The following is a 14183-nucleotide window of genomic DNA, read 5'->3' as shown; positions in this document are numbered from 1 at the left end:
CCATGGGGGAAGAGGGCGGCGGCCGCAGCTGTGGGACCACTAGGGAGCTGCAGAAGCTGAAGCAGCAGGCGATGGAGTACTACCGGGAGAACGACGTTCCGCGCAGGCTGGAAGAGCTGCTTAACTCCACCTTCTACCTCCAGCCTGCCGACGTCTACGGGCACCTGGTAGGGACCTGGGAAACGTACCCTTCGGCCTCCAGCCTCTCTCCCTCCGCCCCACGCTGCGGCAACGCGGTGCGCCTGCGCCGCACGTTCCCGCATGCGCGCCACCTCCGGGCCCGGGCTTTGCTTGCGCAGAGAGGAGATTCCTGGCGGCAAGCGGCGGAGGGCCCACCCGAGAACGTAGGATTCTTGAGAAAGTGATGGAAAGGAGGCAGCTCGAGGAAAGAGGGCTCCGGGAGGCTTGGGGACTGTGTGGCCCGGCAGTCTCCCTCGCGGCCTGGGGGACTCGCTGCCCCTGGGGCTGCCTGCCATGGCTGCCGGTTGTCTTTTGAAACACAGAACTTAATGCCCCTTAGCTTGACTTACCGACCTTCAGCGGCCCCCTTTGACCACGAGGTGAACGCTTTGGCATTTGCTGCAACTTGGCCTCAGCCCACCCTGGGGCCTCATCCAACTGGCTCCCACTACTTCCAAGTTTTGCTTCCGTTTCCAGCCTGCCCTCCTTGGCTGGTGCGTTCTCCTGCCTGGATGCTGTCCCCACCTGACCAGTGCCTCCCGAACGTCACATTCAAACTAAGTGGTGCCCCCGTCGCCCTGGATTAATCGTCCTTCTGTGTTCCTATAGCATTTCTTGCCTGTATTATAATCGAGGCAGCCTCCCTAGGCAGCTGCTGAGCCCCTCTTGAGCGAAGGTGCTTTTTCTTGGTGGCCAGCACCAAGGCCTGGCACATATCTTAGTCTTAAGCAGTGAGCAGTTGAAGCAAAGGCAAGCGTTTTCTACCTTCTAGATCCTTAAGTGTGGTTGGGGCCAGTAGGGGTTTACTCTGTGGGGAGGGAAAGCAAAGGGGCAATGGGACAACACCAAGCAGAATGTGTGTGCTGTGAAGAACATGACGTACTACTGTTTTGCTTCCGTTTCCAACCTGCCCTGGTTTTGAAGGGCTCAAAACCATTTCTTGTTGAGGCAGTTGGATATGGAGGATGATGCTCCATGAATGTTTTTTCCCTGTCACGCCCTATAAATGGGGGGTGGGGGGTGCACTGCAGTGTTTTATGACTCCCTTGTGCTGTGTGCTTTATCTCACTTAGTCCTTAGAACCACTGCGAGGTAAAGACTATTATTCCTATTTTACAAATAAAGAACCTTTGGCCCAATGAAATGTAAATTGTTTCCCTAAGGAGAGAAGAAGAAATGTTCTTCCCTGTTTAATAGGCAGCCAGAACATTAATTTGTACAGCTCTCTGGAAGCTTATACCTTAGAGACAAAAGCCACTGATACATACAATAATTGTAGCAAAAGATAAGGTGACATGACTGTGTGTTAGATTGAGGAATAAATTACTCTATTCCTTAAAGGAATTCAGGGCCGGGCTCAGTGGCTCAGCGTTTTGGGAGACCGAGGTGAGTGGATTGCCTGAGCCCGCAGGTTCGAGACCTGCCTGGGCAACTTGGCGAGACCTCATCTGTACAATAAATCAAAAAAATTAGTCGGGCATGGTAGTGCGCGCCTGTAGTTCCAGCTACTTGGCAGGCTGAGGCAGAAGGATCGCTGGAGCCCAGCAGGTTGAGGCTGCAGTGGCCGGGAGCGGCCATTGCACTCCAGTCTGGGTGACAGAGTGAGACTCCAACTCAAAAAAAAAAAAAAGGAATTCAGGGATGGGGAAGATCTCTGTAGGCTGTACTATCCAGAAAAGCTTTGACTTAGACTTTGAAGAATGTTCAGGAATTGCCTTGGCAAAAAGGCAACCTCCTTTTCATTTTCTTAGGTACTGCCCTTGTATTGGCCATCCTTACTCTCACCTAGTCTCTTCTCTATTATGTCCTTCCTGCATAATGTTGCTAAAGCACTGTTCCTGATACTCAAGTCTGACCATAATTCTCTCCCTTAGAAACCTTGAGTGGCTTCCCTTGTTTGCTGGCTTTTGTGTGCATGATTCATAGTGCTCAGCCCCTGCCTCTGGTAACAGGCTCATCTTCCATTCCCTGCCCTGCTTCTCCATACTGATCACTGATTCTTCCTTAAAACCTGAAGTTTCCCACTTCCCTCCCTTTGGCTTATCCTATTCCCTCTACCTGAAGTATCTGCTCTTCACTTCTCCCCCTTGTCCACCAGTTCAGCTCAAATAGTATTTCTTCTATACCTCTCTGACATATTAGAGTAATTCAGGGATAGGGAAGATCCCCGTAGGCAATAACAACACTGTTTATTTCATCATAAAACTTAGCTTGAGAGAGTTTTGGATTGGGAATAGGCAGATATAGTTTTGATTCTTAGCTCTGGCACTAACTGTGGTAGAGCATTATGTTAATGGTCCCCCAATGACCCACACCTCAAGCATGAACTCTTTTATGTAAGTCCCTCTCACATTGACTCTGGACTTGGCCATGTAACTTTCTTTGACCAACAGGACCTTGACAAGCATGATACAAACAGAGGCTGAACAAGTGCTGGCATACTGAGGCTTGTCCTCTTGGAAGCTAGTCATCATGCTGTGAGGAGACTCAGTCACCCTGCTGGAGAAGAGAAATCATGTAGAGAGAGGCCCTGGAAGCTGTGAGACTCAAGGATAGCCTATAAGACAGACGCTCAGCTAGCCCCTCATTGTTTCAGCCATCCCAGCTGAGCACTGGACATGTGAGTGCAAACATCTTGGCTATTCTGGCCCAAGTCAAGTCTCCGGATGACTGCATCTGCATAAGAAACATCAGGCAAGACCAGCAAAAGAATTTCCCAGTTGAACCTGGCCCAGATTAAGTTTTGGGGTGCTGTTTCAAAGCAGTAGATAACTAAAACATTGGCTGTGTGATCTTGGACAATTTATTTCTCTGGAACTCAGTTTTCTCATATGTGGAATAGAGATGGTACTACCTACTTAGAGACTGTGCTAAGAATTTAATGACATTATACAAAGTGCTCAGAGATGTTTCTGGCATTTATTAATTCATACAAGATTTTATTTATGGAATCCTATATATGCCAGGCACCGTGGTATGTGAGTCAGTGATAAAGAAGATTTAATCACTTCTTCACAATACATATTTAAAAATGGGAGTTCCCTTCCTCTCCTACTACAATGTGTGCCACATTGTAGGTGTTCAGTGCTTGTTAAATTGAACTCACCATATATACAAAGTGTGAGCTAAATAACATTTTTCCTCTCCTGCTTCTATCTAAATCCTTTTAGTACTTACTCTGTAACATACAAACTATCGTTCATGAAAATTGGTTTCTGCTTTAGTTCTGATGCAGCTCCACCTCTGAGCTAGCATATCACTGTTAGATGACCTGTCACTGGATTTTGAATGGAAAGATGTGAACCTGGTCTCCTAAATGAAAACGGACCCAGTATTATGTGATAGTAAAGAGGGCAAGGAGGATGTGCCTTCACTGCCCTCCTTGCAGTCTTTCCCAGCTCCTCCTCTGTATAGAAACACCATCTCAAATCTTTTACACAGGTTCCTTGAGTGGGCTTCTACCTTAGCTTCTCTTCCTTCAGCTTCTTTCTTGGATCACTTCCAAGTAGCTTCTGCCTTTCCACACAATGAAACTGCTATTACCAAGGTTCCCAACAAGCCCCTTTGAACACAGGACTATGCATGAGCTGACGGTGACATGCAGCTGTTGCCTAAGTCTTCACCATTCAAATACCAGATGCCTGGCTGGGAAGAGTAAAAATCAGGCCACTTCAGGTTTCTTTTTTTTGTTTTGAGTTGGAGTCTCACTCTGTCACCCAGAATGAAGTGCAGTGGTCACTCCCGACCACCGCAGCCTCAACCTTCCAAGTAGCTGGAACTACAGGTGTGCGCTACCATGCCTGGCTAGTTTTTTTTTTTTATTTATTGTAGAAATGAGGTCTCACCAAGTTTCCCAGGCGGGTCTCGAACCCGCGGGCTCAGGCAGTCCACTCACCTTGGCCTCCCAAAGCACTGGGATTACAGGCTTAGCCACCGAGCCTGGCCTCAGGTTTCTTAAATTGGAATGCATCACAGCATTCTAGAGACCACTGGGCTTCTGGATCTTGAAAAGGGGGATAGCTTTGGAAACTGAGCTGACTATAAGAAGTCCTGCTAGTGTCACAGGGCCTTTAAATTAAGAAAGGTCTGCAAGCTTCTGCTGAAAGAGTTCAAAAGACAACAAATTGCCCCATGTATCAGAGACTCAGGACCAGCCTGAATCCAAATCTTAGTATGTGGGGGCAGGACAGTTCCCACAGAACTGCTGGTCTAATCCTGGAACCAGGAAGGATAGTCATGGAGAGGTTGAGAAGAAACTAAAGTAAATGTGAATGACCTGTTGAAGATTAATTAGATGTGGTATTGTGATTTTGGTTTTTTTGTGTGTATTGAAGGCAAACTGCTTTTCTAAACTTGCAAAGCCTCCCACCATATGCAAAATAGTGGGGAAAGAAGTACTGGATGGACTTGGGCTTCCAACCCTGCAAGTGGAAATATTCTGCACCATTCAAAATTTTCCCAAGGTATGAAGCAGTTTAAATGCATTTTCAAATATGTCCTTGTTCCGCTGCATTTATTAGCAACTCTTGTTTAAACTGCAGAGAATGAATGTTTTGAAATTCAGTGTTTGTGAAATATGTTTCATAAATAGTCATGGAAGCATGAATCATACAGTCAGCTATGATGGTTCCATTAGAGAATGCTAACCTGAAGACAATCCAGGATGGTGAAAGGAAATGGGGCAAAGGTAGTTTTAAAACTCTGACAGTACCAACATGATGAGCGCTATAAATCGATATATAGGTTTATAGATTTATATATTTACGTACAGATTTATAGATATGTAGACTGACCTGAATAAAGAAAATAATCCGTTTTAATTTACAATTCATTTTAATTCACTTTAATTGCTACATATTTGTTTGGAATCATTTTTGCTACAATTTCTGGGAGGAGAATAATTATGATTAAATCTTTGTATTCTTGTAGCTATTTATTGGAGAGGCAGTAATAAAAATGAAGTTCAATGAAGGGTTTTTATAACAGTATTTGAACGAGATAGTAATTTTAAATGTTCTGTGAAGTTGGGTTCCACTGTGTTTCAACAGCTATAAAAATATCTCAAAGAAAATTATATATTCTCATTTTTCCCCTTGAAATAGCTGGTAAAATATCATGCACATTAAAAGTTGGATTAATTCAATTTCCTATATCTATGAGAGGTAGGGAAGGTGCAGAATATATTTATATAATTTCAGAGCATGTGTTCGGTGGTAATCTCAACTCACTTTGAAGTCTATGAGAATGCCCTGCCCGAGCTGGCAGATATGGAGGAGGCAGACAGGGCCAGCGCAGTCAGCACGGCAGTGCAGTGGGTCAATGGCACCATCACCCACGAGTTCCAGGGTGTCGCACCCTCTGACCAGGCGTACGTGGATTACCTGCTCAGGTACAGCTTCCACTGTGAAACACATCCATTGAATTTCCATTTCACCTCCCAGTAAAATGGGTCTATCAAATCTATAGAGTTGGGAAGTCAGTTTAAGAAGTATATGTTAAAGCAGTAACATTTAACATAAAATACTGTAGTTTTTCCTCCTGAAAACACTGTTATCAGCAACTTACTGTGTAAGGCTACATAGGGCCTTTCAGTCTCTTTTAGGACCTAGAGATTTCCTAGAATTCAGTTCAATTTTCTCAGAAAGAGAATCAAGTTACAAATCCAGAGTATACCCTTTCCCTCTCCCCACCCCCTCATATACCACCTGTGAGCATCTCATGTCCTTTCATGTAATCACAGCAGCTGACACTTACATTCTGTCTTCCAGCCACAACTAAGTCTTCCAAGCTTTCACCATAAGGGAAAGTAACATAGGTTACTCTAACATTCGAAAACCCAGGAAGTGGTTACTAGGGCTACATATGCATTGTTCAATGCCCAAGTACTGCATTAAGTCCAATGCCACACCCCCTTGGTGACATGAATCTCAATTGGATTCTCTTTCCTTAAGCTTTATCACTTGCTTAATTGTGTAGAATATGTTTTACTTTGCCTCAGAATTCAATGATGACCTTTGTAAGAAAAACTTTTGAATAGTTTTTAGTTTTCCTAGAGTTTCTGAATGCTATTTCTCTATCCCCTCTTATTTTGGGGAGATCTTATCTGATATTATCATCTTAGTTTAACTCCCAAGTGCTCATTCATACCTTCTATTTTATTACATTCCTTTTTTTCCTGGAGTTTTCCTTCCCCTAGCCTCCCATCTGAACTGCACCTCTCTAGACCTACTACAAAGATGCCATAAAGGCTGAGCGAAGTGGCTCACGCCTATAATCCTAGCACTTTGGAGGCCAAGGTGGGAGGATTGCTTGAGCCCAGGAGTTCAAGACTAGCCTGAGCAATATAGTGAGACCTCACATCTACAAAAAGTAAAAAAATTAGCCAGGTGTGGTGGCACATGCTTGTAGTCTCAACTACTCAGGAGGCTGAGGGGTGAGGATTGCTTGAGCCCAGGAGTTTGAGACTTTGGTGAGCTGTGAGCATGCCACTGCACTCCAGCCAGGGTGACAGAGCAAGACTTCAACCCAAACAAACAAACAAAAATGCCATTTCTGGATCTCATATCCTCCTCTTTCTTGATTTCTAGATTACATCCTTTAAAAGTAAGGATAAGAAAGTGTATGTAGGATGTAAAATTTGGGGGTTCTTACATGTATAGGAATGTCAGTACTTTGCCCTCATAGATGATAGTTTAGCAAGGTATAGAATTCTTTGTTTCCATCAATTTCCCTCATACTTTAAAGGTATTGCCCCACTGGCATTTGTGGCATTATTCATAAATTTGATGATTCCAATGTCTTTGTTTATTGATTGCTTGTTGTTTGTGTGTGTGTGTCTCCATGGAAGTTCTTTTTAGTCTCCTCTGGGAGGGTGGGAGGGTTACAGCTTACAATTTTATGTAAATGTGCCTAAGTGAGAGTCCTAAAAGTTTTTTTTTAAGTATTAATTTCAAGCCCTCTGCCCTCCCCCCAACAAAAGAAAGGAAGTCTTCCACATAATGCTATATTTCATTTCACTGTCTATTCTTGGTGCATTTGTTTTCTAATGGTTATTAATACAAAAAGAAAATCTAGAACCCTTTAATCAAATTCTGTCCTCAAATTCTACTTTAAAAATGCAAATAGATGTAGCCCCAACTACTTGGGATGCTGAGATGAGAGGATCACTTGAGCCCAGGAGTTTGAGGCAAGCCTGGGAAACCTTGTGAGGCACCGTCTCTTATAAAAATAAATAAGTAAAAATAAATTTTTAAAAATGCAAACGTGGCTCAAATAATTTCAAAAAAATAAACACCTGAAATCTTTAAACATTTATTTCCAGGCCAAAATGAATTTCAGATCTTGTACACAGTTTTGTAACAGCATCATTATTTTCTGGCCTTGGAAACTGAAGCTGATTTGTTCTTAAGTAGCTAAAAAGCAGAGTTATTTATTGAAATATATTGGGGTCAGCTCTAGAACATGACCAAAATTAAAGAGTGTGATCCCTAAATATCCCATTGTAAGGCTGTATTTTCTTGCCATTAAGGACATTCTTTGCACGTAAAGTGCAAGAAGATAAGGAGAGACAAGAATTGGAAAAGAGCCTGGAATCCTCAACAGTGCCTACACCTCTCCCTCCAATACCACTGTCAGCTCCTCCACCTCCTCCCAAAAAAAAAGGGCAAAAGCAAGGTTAGTGGCTTATCATCTTGCAGACCCCTGAGTAACAACTGTGTGAAGGAGAAAGGCTGAAGCTTGGACTGCCTCTCTGAGTCTCTTTGCTGCAGACCCAGGTTGGGCTCCCAGCCAAAAGCTGTCCATCATCTATGCCACTTCCTCACTCTAGGTTTTACCTCACCCCATCTTCCATTTTTATGTGCAAAATAAAATGATTTCTTCCAAAAAGTAAGAATAGTACTTACTGTTAAGTAAAGTGCATTGAGCAGTGACAATGTGGGGGGTGGATGTGGATGAGAGGATGAGATGGCATGGGGGAATTTTTACCTTCCCTGATCAAAAAGCCACTCCATATTTTTTAAAGTTTTGATTTCTTTGATATGGACATTTTCTCAGTCCTGTGTAACATAAATAAGCATTTTCTTTAGAAAAGTTTGTCATTTTAAAGCAAATAACTTATGATTATTTTTTCCCATTGTTCTATGCCTTCCAATAGCCTGCTAACCAGAGCCTCTCGAGTATGTTAATTCTGGAGCTGCTCCTAGCATTGACACAGTGTTTGTATGTCTGCTGAACTAGAGTTTGCTCCTTGAGGGCACAAGTCATGCTTCATTCAACTTGCCATTATCCATATCTAGCATGATGCTAGGCACAAGTCAAACACCTAACAAATGCGCGTTCCATTGAATATGAAACTACCAGAACCAGGAAGGGACCAGAAAAACCACAGAGACAAGGTCCTCATTTCATAGATTTGAAACCTGAGGCCCAGAGAGGGGAAGAGAATTGCCCAAGGCAAAATAATTATATCTGACCAATCTTCTCTTGGGAGGGTGGGATGGCCACTTCTGAGTTAAAAGCCAGGATCAACTGTGGATGTTTAATTGGTGGTTGCTTTTGACTGATAGAACCTGGAAATTAAGAGAAAACATAGGAGGAGACAGGTATTGGCTAAGCAATTATGTATGAGGTGCTTATGTTATCTTATCTCCACTGGGGACCTGAACCACATCAGCAGCTGTGGAGGAAAGAACAAGAGGAACATTAGAGATGTATGATGGATTCTGTAATACCTCGCCAGACGGGGTGGCTGAGAATATATTAGAGTGAGAAATGGGTCAGGAATAGTTGGATCTAGAGGGCATTTCTAAAGGTTATAAACAACACAGAACAGGGCACCGGTTTGGAGTGGCAGAGAAATCTCCAACAAGTTAGATACTAGGTGTAAAGATATGTTCAACAGAAAGTTGAACATATGCAGCAGGTATGGTGAGATACAGAAAAACAAAGGATTTGGAATTCAAGACTGTTACAACCCTCTGTCTACTTTTTGTTACATAGTGGGCAAGTCTCTTAACCTCTCTAAGCCCCAGGTTACTTATATGTGAATGTGTAGAATAAGAATATCTACCTGATACAATTGTTGAAGGAGTTAATACTGAATGGCCTAGAATTTCTTAGAGAGACAACATCCATGGCTAAGGATTATTTCAGCATCCATAAGTGAAATCAAACAGAAAACTTCTTGGGGGTTGAGGTGGAGAATATGTTTCTTCCCATCCTCAGCTTTCATCCTTTCTTTTTCCTGGGACTTCCCATCTGTAAGTAAAGCATTTAAAAATACAGTCTTACTCTCAATATTTTTCCCTCCAGGGAGGAAGGATACTGTTACAGAAAAACCTATTATACCTGCGGAACCTGTTGAACCTATACTCTGTGGCAGTATGGCCATAGGGGCCGTGTCACTAGCTGTTGCCAAAACCAATGCGGTGCTGATCAATAAACCTCTATACTTAAATATTGCATTACTGAAGCACAGTCAGGTTGGTATCTACGATGCGCCCTCACAAGGAGCCATGAGCATCTTAACATGAATGAATCATGTTTCTCATTTTTCCTTGCTTTCTCCCTATTTTAGGAACAGCCAACGACACTAACTATGCCTTTGTTGATGGTATCTCTGGTCAGCTGTGGGAAGTCATCACCTGGGAAGCTAAATTTAATGAAAGAAGTGATTTGTATACCCCATCCTGAATTAACAACCAAACAAGTAATGTACATTATCTCAAATTCCTTTTTCTAAAATGCAAGACACAAAAACTCCATCATGATGAGCTCTTAGTACAGCTCCCTTGTGACACCAAGGGGGAGGGAATTAAAGATAGAATGAGAAAAAGTATTTTAGGAAATCAGGGAAGTGGGAAGAAAGAAAGATCTCAAACAAAAGGAAACACATTAAGGCCACCTTTGATGTCTAGTTTGTTACAGCATTGACTCATACTAGTGACTCACAAAGAAACCATGAGTGAGTAACTCTGCAGGGCTTGGTAGTACTGGAAGTTGTTATTTGGGGGAGTTGGGATATCTTTGTTTACTCTGTGCTGTGTACTATGGCAGCAGAAAATGAAAGCTAGCACCTTCCTAGCAGCTCACTCTATTAAGAACTCCAGGCCTAGTAGACTACCTGCCACACACAAGATGTTTAGTGCATATTTATGGAATGAATAAATCTCAAGTTGCATCTTCACCACTTGGGGTATGTTGGAGTCTATAATGCTCTTCAGCAAACTGAGAGTCAATATGCCTCTTTAAATCTTCATGACTAAAGGTTCATAGCTTTCCCTGCACCCTCTCCAGTAATGAATTGAGTGATATTTTATCTAAGTTCACAAATTAGTAAGAAATAATGTCAAGGTGATTGCAGGTTCTTGCCGTCAGCCAGGCTGGAATGCAGTGGTGTGATCCTAGCTCCCTGCAGCATCTAACTTCTGGGCTTAAGTGACCCTTCTGCCTCAGCCTCCCATAGTGCTGGAATTAATTACAGGTGTGAGCCATCATGCCCACCTGTAAGACGATTTCTTTATGATAAATAATTCATTTTTTTAAATAAAATAATTATTACCTCACAATTTATCAATTACAAAAGACTGGGATTGATATCTGGCTTACCAGCTGTTAGATCATATTCAGCTCCTGAAGTCAGGCTCTTTCCTTAGATAATATCTGTTGAGCTATTTGGGTACCAGAGCACTAGGCATGCCATTCTTTATTTGGCTTCGTATGCAGATCGCATCATCAGCACACCCTTTTTTACTTTTTAAGTAACAGTGAATTTATACTGTTTAGCCATTCTAATCCAGACTACCTTGGTGACCTGTGGCATGTCTGGCAAGGTTGTCCAGGTTTGTCAGAAGGCCAGAAAATAGAATAAAGTTATCTTGATCCAACCAATTGAATCAGTCAGTTCTCAACAATGAAGAGAGGCTACTGAGGAAGAAGAGCCTCTCATTCACACTGAACTGAATGAAAACTGGGGCTAAAGATTGACGTTTAATCTTCTGATTTTGTAGACTACATCATCACTAAGCAGGGTACTTTATCGGGGACTCTACAAATATTCTGAGTTAGAAACAGCCACATGTGGCATAAATTTTTTTAATTTTAAATTTCTAGACTGCAATTGCGGACGATCATGGTTATTCTATTTACAGGGCATGCAGATGCTTATGGAAATTCAGAAACAGATTAACAAAATAATTGAAATGGTAAGTAAAGAGATTCTATGGTATTTAGTTACTGATATGTATACAACTTCTAGCGTCCAACTCGTATTTCATTTGGAACTAAATCAATATTGCTGATATGGAAAATACTTATTTGCTTTGAGTTCCCCATAGGAACTAAGCGTATACATCTCCGCATTGGCTATGGATCCAGTTTCTAATGGTACTTAACAATCTCATTTCCATTTCTGAGGCATCTGGCTTTGTTCTAAGAAAATCCCTTAGGATTTACTAAGAAAGAAAGGATGTGGCCCCCAGGGTATGAGAGGCAGCTTGGTGGAGTGAAGGCACAGATTTTCAGGCCTGCTAGAATCTCAGTGTTGGGCAAACAAGGGCCCTTGGCTGAGCAGCCCTCTGGAGGCAGTCAGAGGCGGGTATATGAATTGCCATCATATTCATATATGAATGTTGCATATATTCTAACCAGGGCAGTGCACAGTGACATGGCAGGGCTGAGGTCAAGAGAGGGACCCATCCTTGTCTGTGGGGCTTCTAAAGTACTCTGTACTTTTACTTTGGAATATTACATTTACAAAAAAGTTGCATTTTCTAAACAGAAAAGTACAGAAAATACCCTTGAATACTCCTTACGCAGTTTCCCCCAATGTTAATGATACAATATATGGTACATTTGTCAAAACTAAGAAACCAAAATGGTACATTACTTATAACTGAACTCTAGACTTTATTCAAATTTCACTGATTTTTCCACTAATGTCTTTTTTCTGTTCTAGGATTCCACACTGCATTTAGCCTGAGGCTTTTAAGCTACATGTTTAAGAAACAGTAGGATGGGGGCCCAGATACAACAGCAGTATAACATGGAGGAACTTTGGTTCTTTCTCTGTTTTGCCAGCACAGAGGGTAACTGCAGGCAGGGAGCACCCGCTCTTCCCCTACCATGATGGGGGGTGGGCTGGGGCCCAAGCCTTGCAGTTGATCAGAATTGCTTTAAGTACCAGGCTGGAGCTGGTTTCCATGGCACTTTTCAGGAGACCAACTTCCTTTCTGGATGACTCGGACTTGAACAAGTTAACTTTGCACTCTGCTTTGTCACTCACAACTCTTGTGACCTTGGGCCAGTTATATATCCTCTCTGCCTTGGGTTCCTCACTTATAAAATGGAGATAAGTGCCCATGTCATGAGGATGACTGTGAGGAGTAAATGAGTTAAAGATATGAACCATGCTGCAGCAGGAGCTGGCAGAACTGGAAGCCATACTTGGTGTTTGCTGTGATTAGAGCAAGTAAAGGAATCCCAGTTTCAAATACTAGGAAATTCAGGACATTTCAGCATTCTGCAATTCATTAAATTAAAAAAAAATTTTTTTTAGTTGCCCTTGAATTCTGAAATCTTTCCTGACATCCTGAGTTTTAAATGTTTTATTTTTGATTATACAATTAGCTAATTGTATAATGAATGTTGCTTATGAAAATGCAAATACTGATAGAGCTACCTACCCCCTGGACCAACCTCCTACCAACTACCACCCTCAGTACCAAACCATTCTCTAGAGCTAACCATCTTTAAAAAACAAGTGCGACCTTCCAGTCTTTTTTTTTTAAATACATGCAGACACAACATGCACAGAGAACACTGTGTTTAAAATAATGTAAAAATTCTGCATAAACCATTCAGCAAATGGCTTTATTTCTTTGCCCTTTTTATTGAGGTATTTATCTTATATTGATATCTAGGCATTATTTAATCAGGAATTTAATCCTTTAGGTTTGATATATTTTCCTCTGTCATGTTGCCTGCTTTTTAACTGTATTTTATGGAGTCATACAGATATTTAAAAATGTGATGTAAAATGTATCAATCTGTTCTTTTAAGGCAGTGATTCTCAGTGATTTTGCCCAGGAGACATTTGGCAAGTCTGGTGACATTTTTAGTTGTTGGAGGGAGGGTCCTAGCAGCCTCTAGTAAGCAAGGATCAGGGATGCTGCTGAAAATCCTGAAATGTACAGGGCAGCTTCCATGACAAAGAATTATCTAGCCCAGAGAGTCAATAGTGTTGAGGAAGACTGCTTTAAGGCTTTTGTTTTGTGTGCCTTATTTAATAAGGAACTCCCTCTTCCTATAATATTAATAATCCACAAGTATTTTTTTAATTTACTAGGCACTATCCTGAGTGCTTTAATACTTTAACTCACTCAATTCCCATAACTCTATAGGTATGTACTATTATTATCCCTATTATATAGATTAAGAAACTCAGGTCCAGCACTTACCCAATGTCCTATAGGTAGTAGGTAGTGGAGCTGGGACTCAAACCAGGAACTCTGGTTCCAGAATCCATGACCTTAATCATCTGCTAAACTGCCCCCAAATCACAGAATATATTTTCTTCTAACACTTTTATAGTTTCAAAGATCTATTTGTATCTCAAATTCACCTGGCATCTACATCAATAGTGTGAGGGAGAGATCATATTCCTGTTGATTTTCCATGTGGTGTTATATGCTTGAAAGCTGCAGTAGGATCCTTAGTGATAGCTCTCATTAGCTCATTCTTGTTTGGAAAAAAAAGCAATAAAGTACCTAAAGGAAGTTCAGACAACAAAAATCATCACTATTCTGTCAAAGTCACAAAGTTTGATGAAAAATTTTAATTGCTAAAGATAATGTAGTGTAGTAGAAAGAGCATGATCTTTGTTTTTTTTAAATGATTATGTATAAATTTATTATTATTATTATTATTTTAGAGACAGGGTCCTGCTCTGTCACCCAGACTGGAGTGCAGTGGCACAGTCATAGCTTACTGAAGCCTTGAACTCC

General features: G+C 41.7%; 1 protein-coding gene across 1 annotated transcript in view; it reads left to right on the top strand.

The window, feature by feature from the left end:
- Positions 1-14183, top strand: part of ENO4 (enolase family member 4) — a 30226-nt gene continuing 16043 nt past the window's right edge. Inside the window, exons 1-7 of the mRNA XM_008069673.2 lie at positions 1-167; positions 4515-4643; positions 5379-5569; positions 7709-7854; positions 9493-9662; positions 9758-9889; positions 11331-11384. Of these exons, the coding sequence (XP_008067864.1) occupies positions 3-167; positions 4515-4643; positions 5379-5569; positions 7709-7854; positions 9493-9662; positions 9758-9889; positions 11331-11384 (987 nt within the window). The 5' untranslated portion in view covers positions 1-2. The remainder of the gene's footprint in view (positions 168-4514; positions 4644-5378; positions 5570-7708; positions 7855-9492; positions 9663-9757; positions 9890-11330; positions 11385-14183) is intronic.

The sequence above is a fragment of the Carlito syrichta genome, unplaced genomic scaffold, assembly GCF_000164805.1.
Source record: "Carlito syrichta isolate Samal-C Ts95f unplaced genomic scaffold, Tarsius_syrichta-2.0.1 Scaffold312174, whole genome shotgun sequence".
In the NCBI taxonomy this organism is placed as follows: domain Eukaryota; kingdom Metazoa; phylum Chordata; class Mammalia; order Primates; family Tarsiidae; genus Carlito; species Carlito syrichta.
This window is presented reverse-complemented; position numbering and strand designations above follow the sequence as displayed.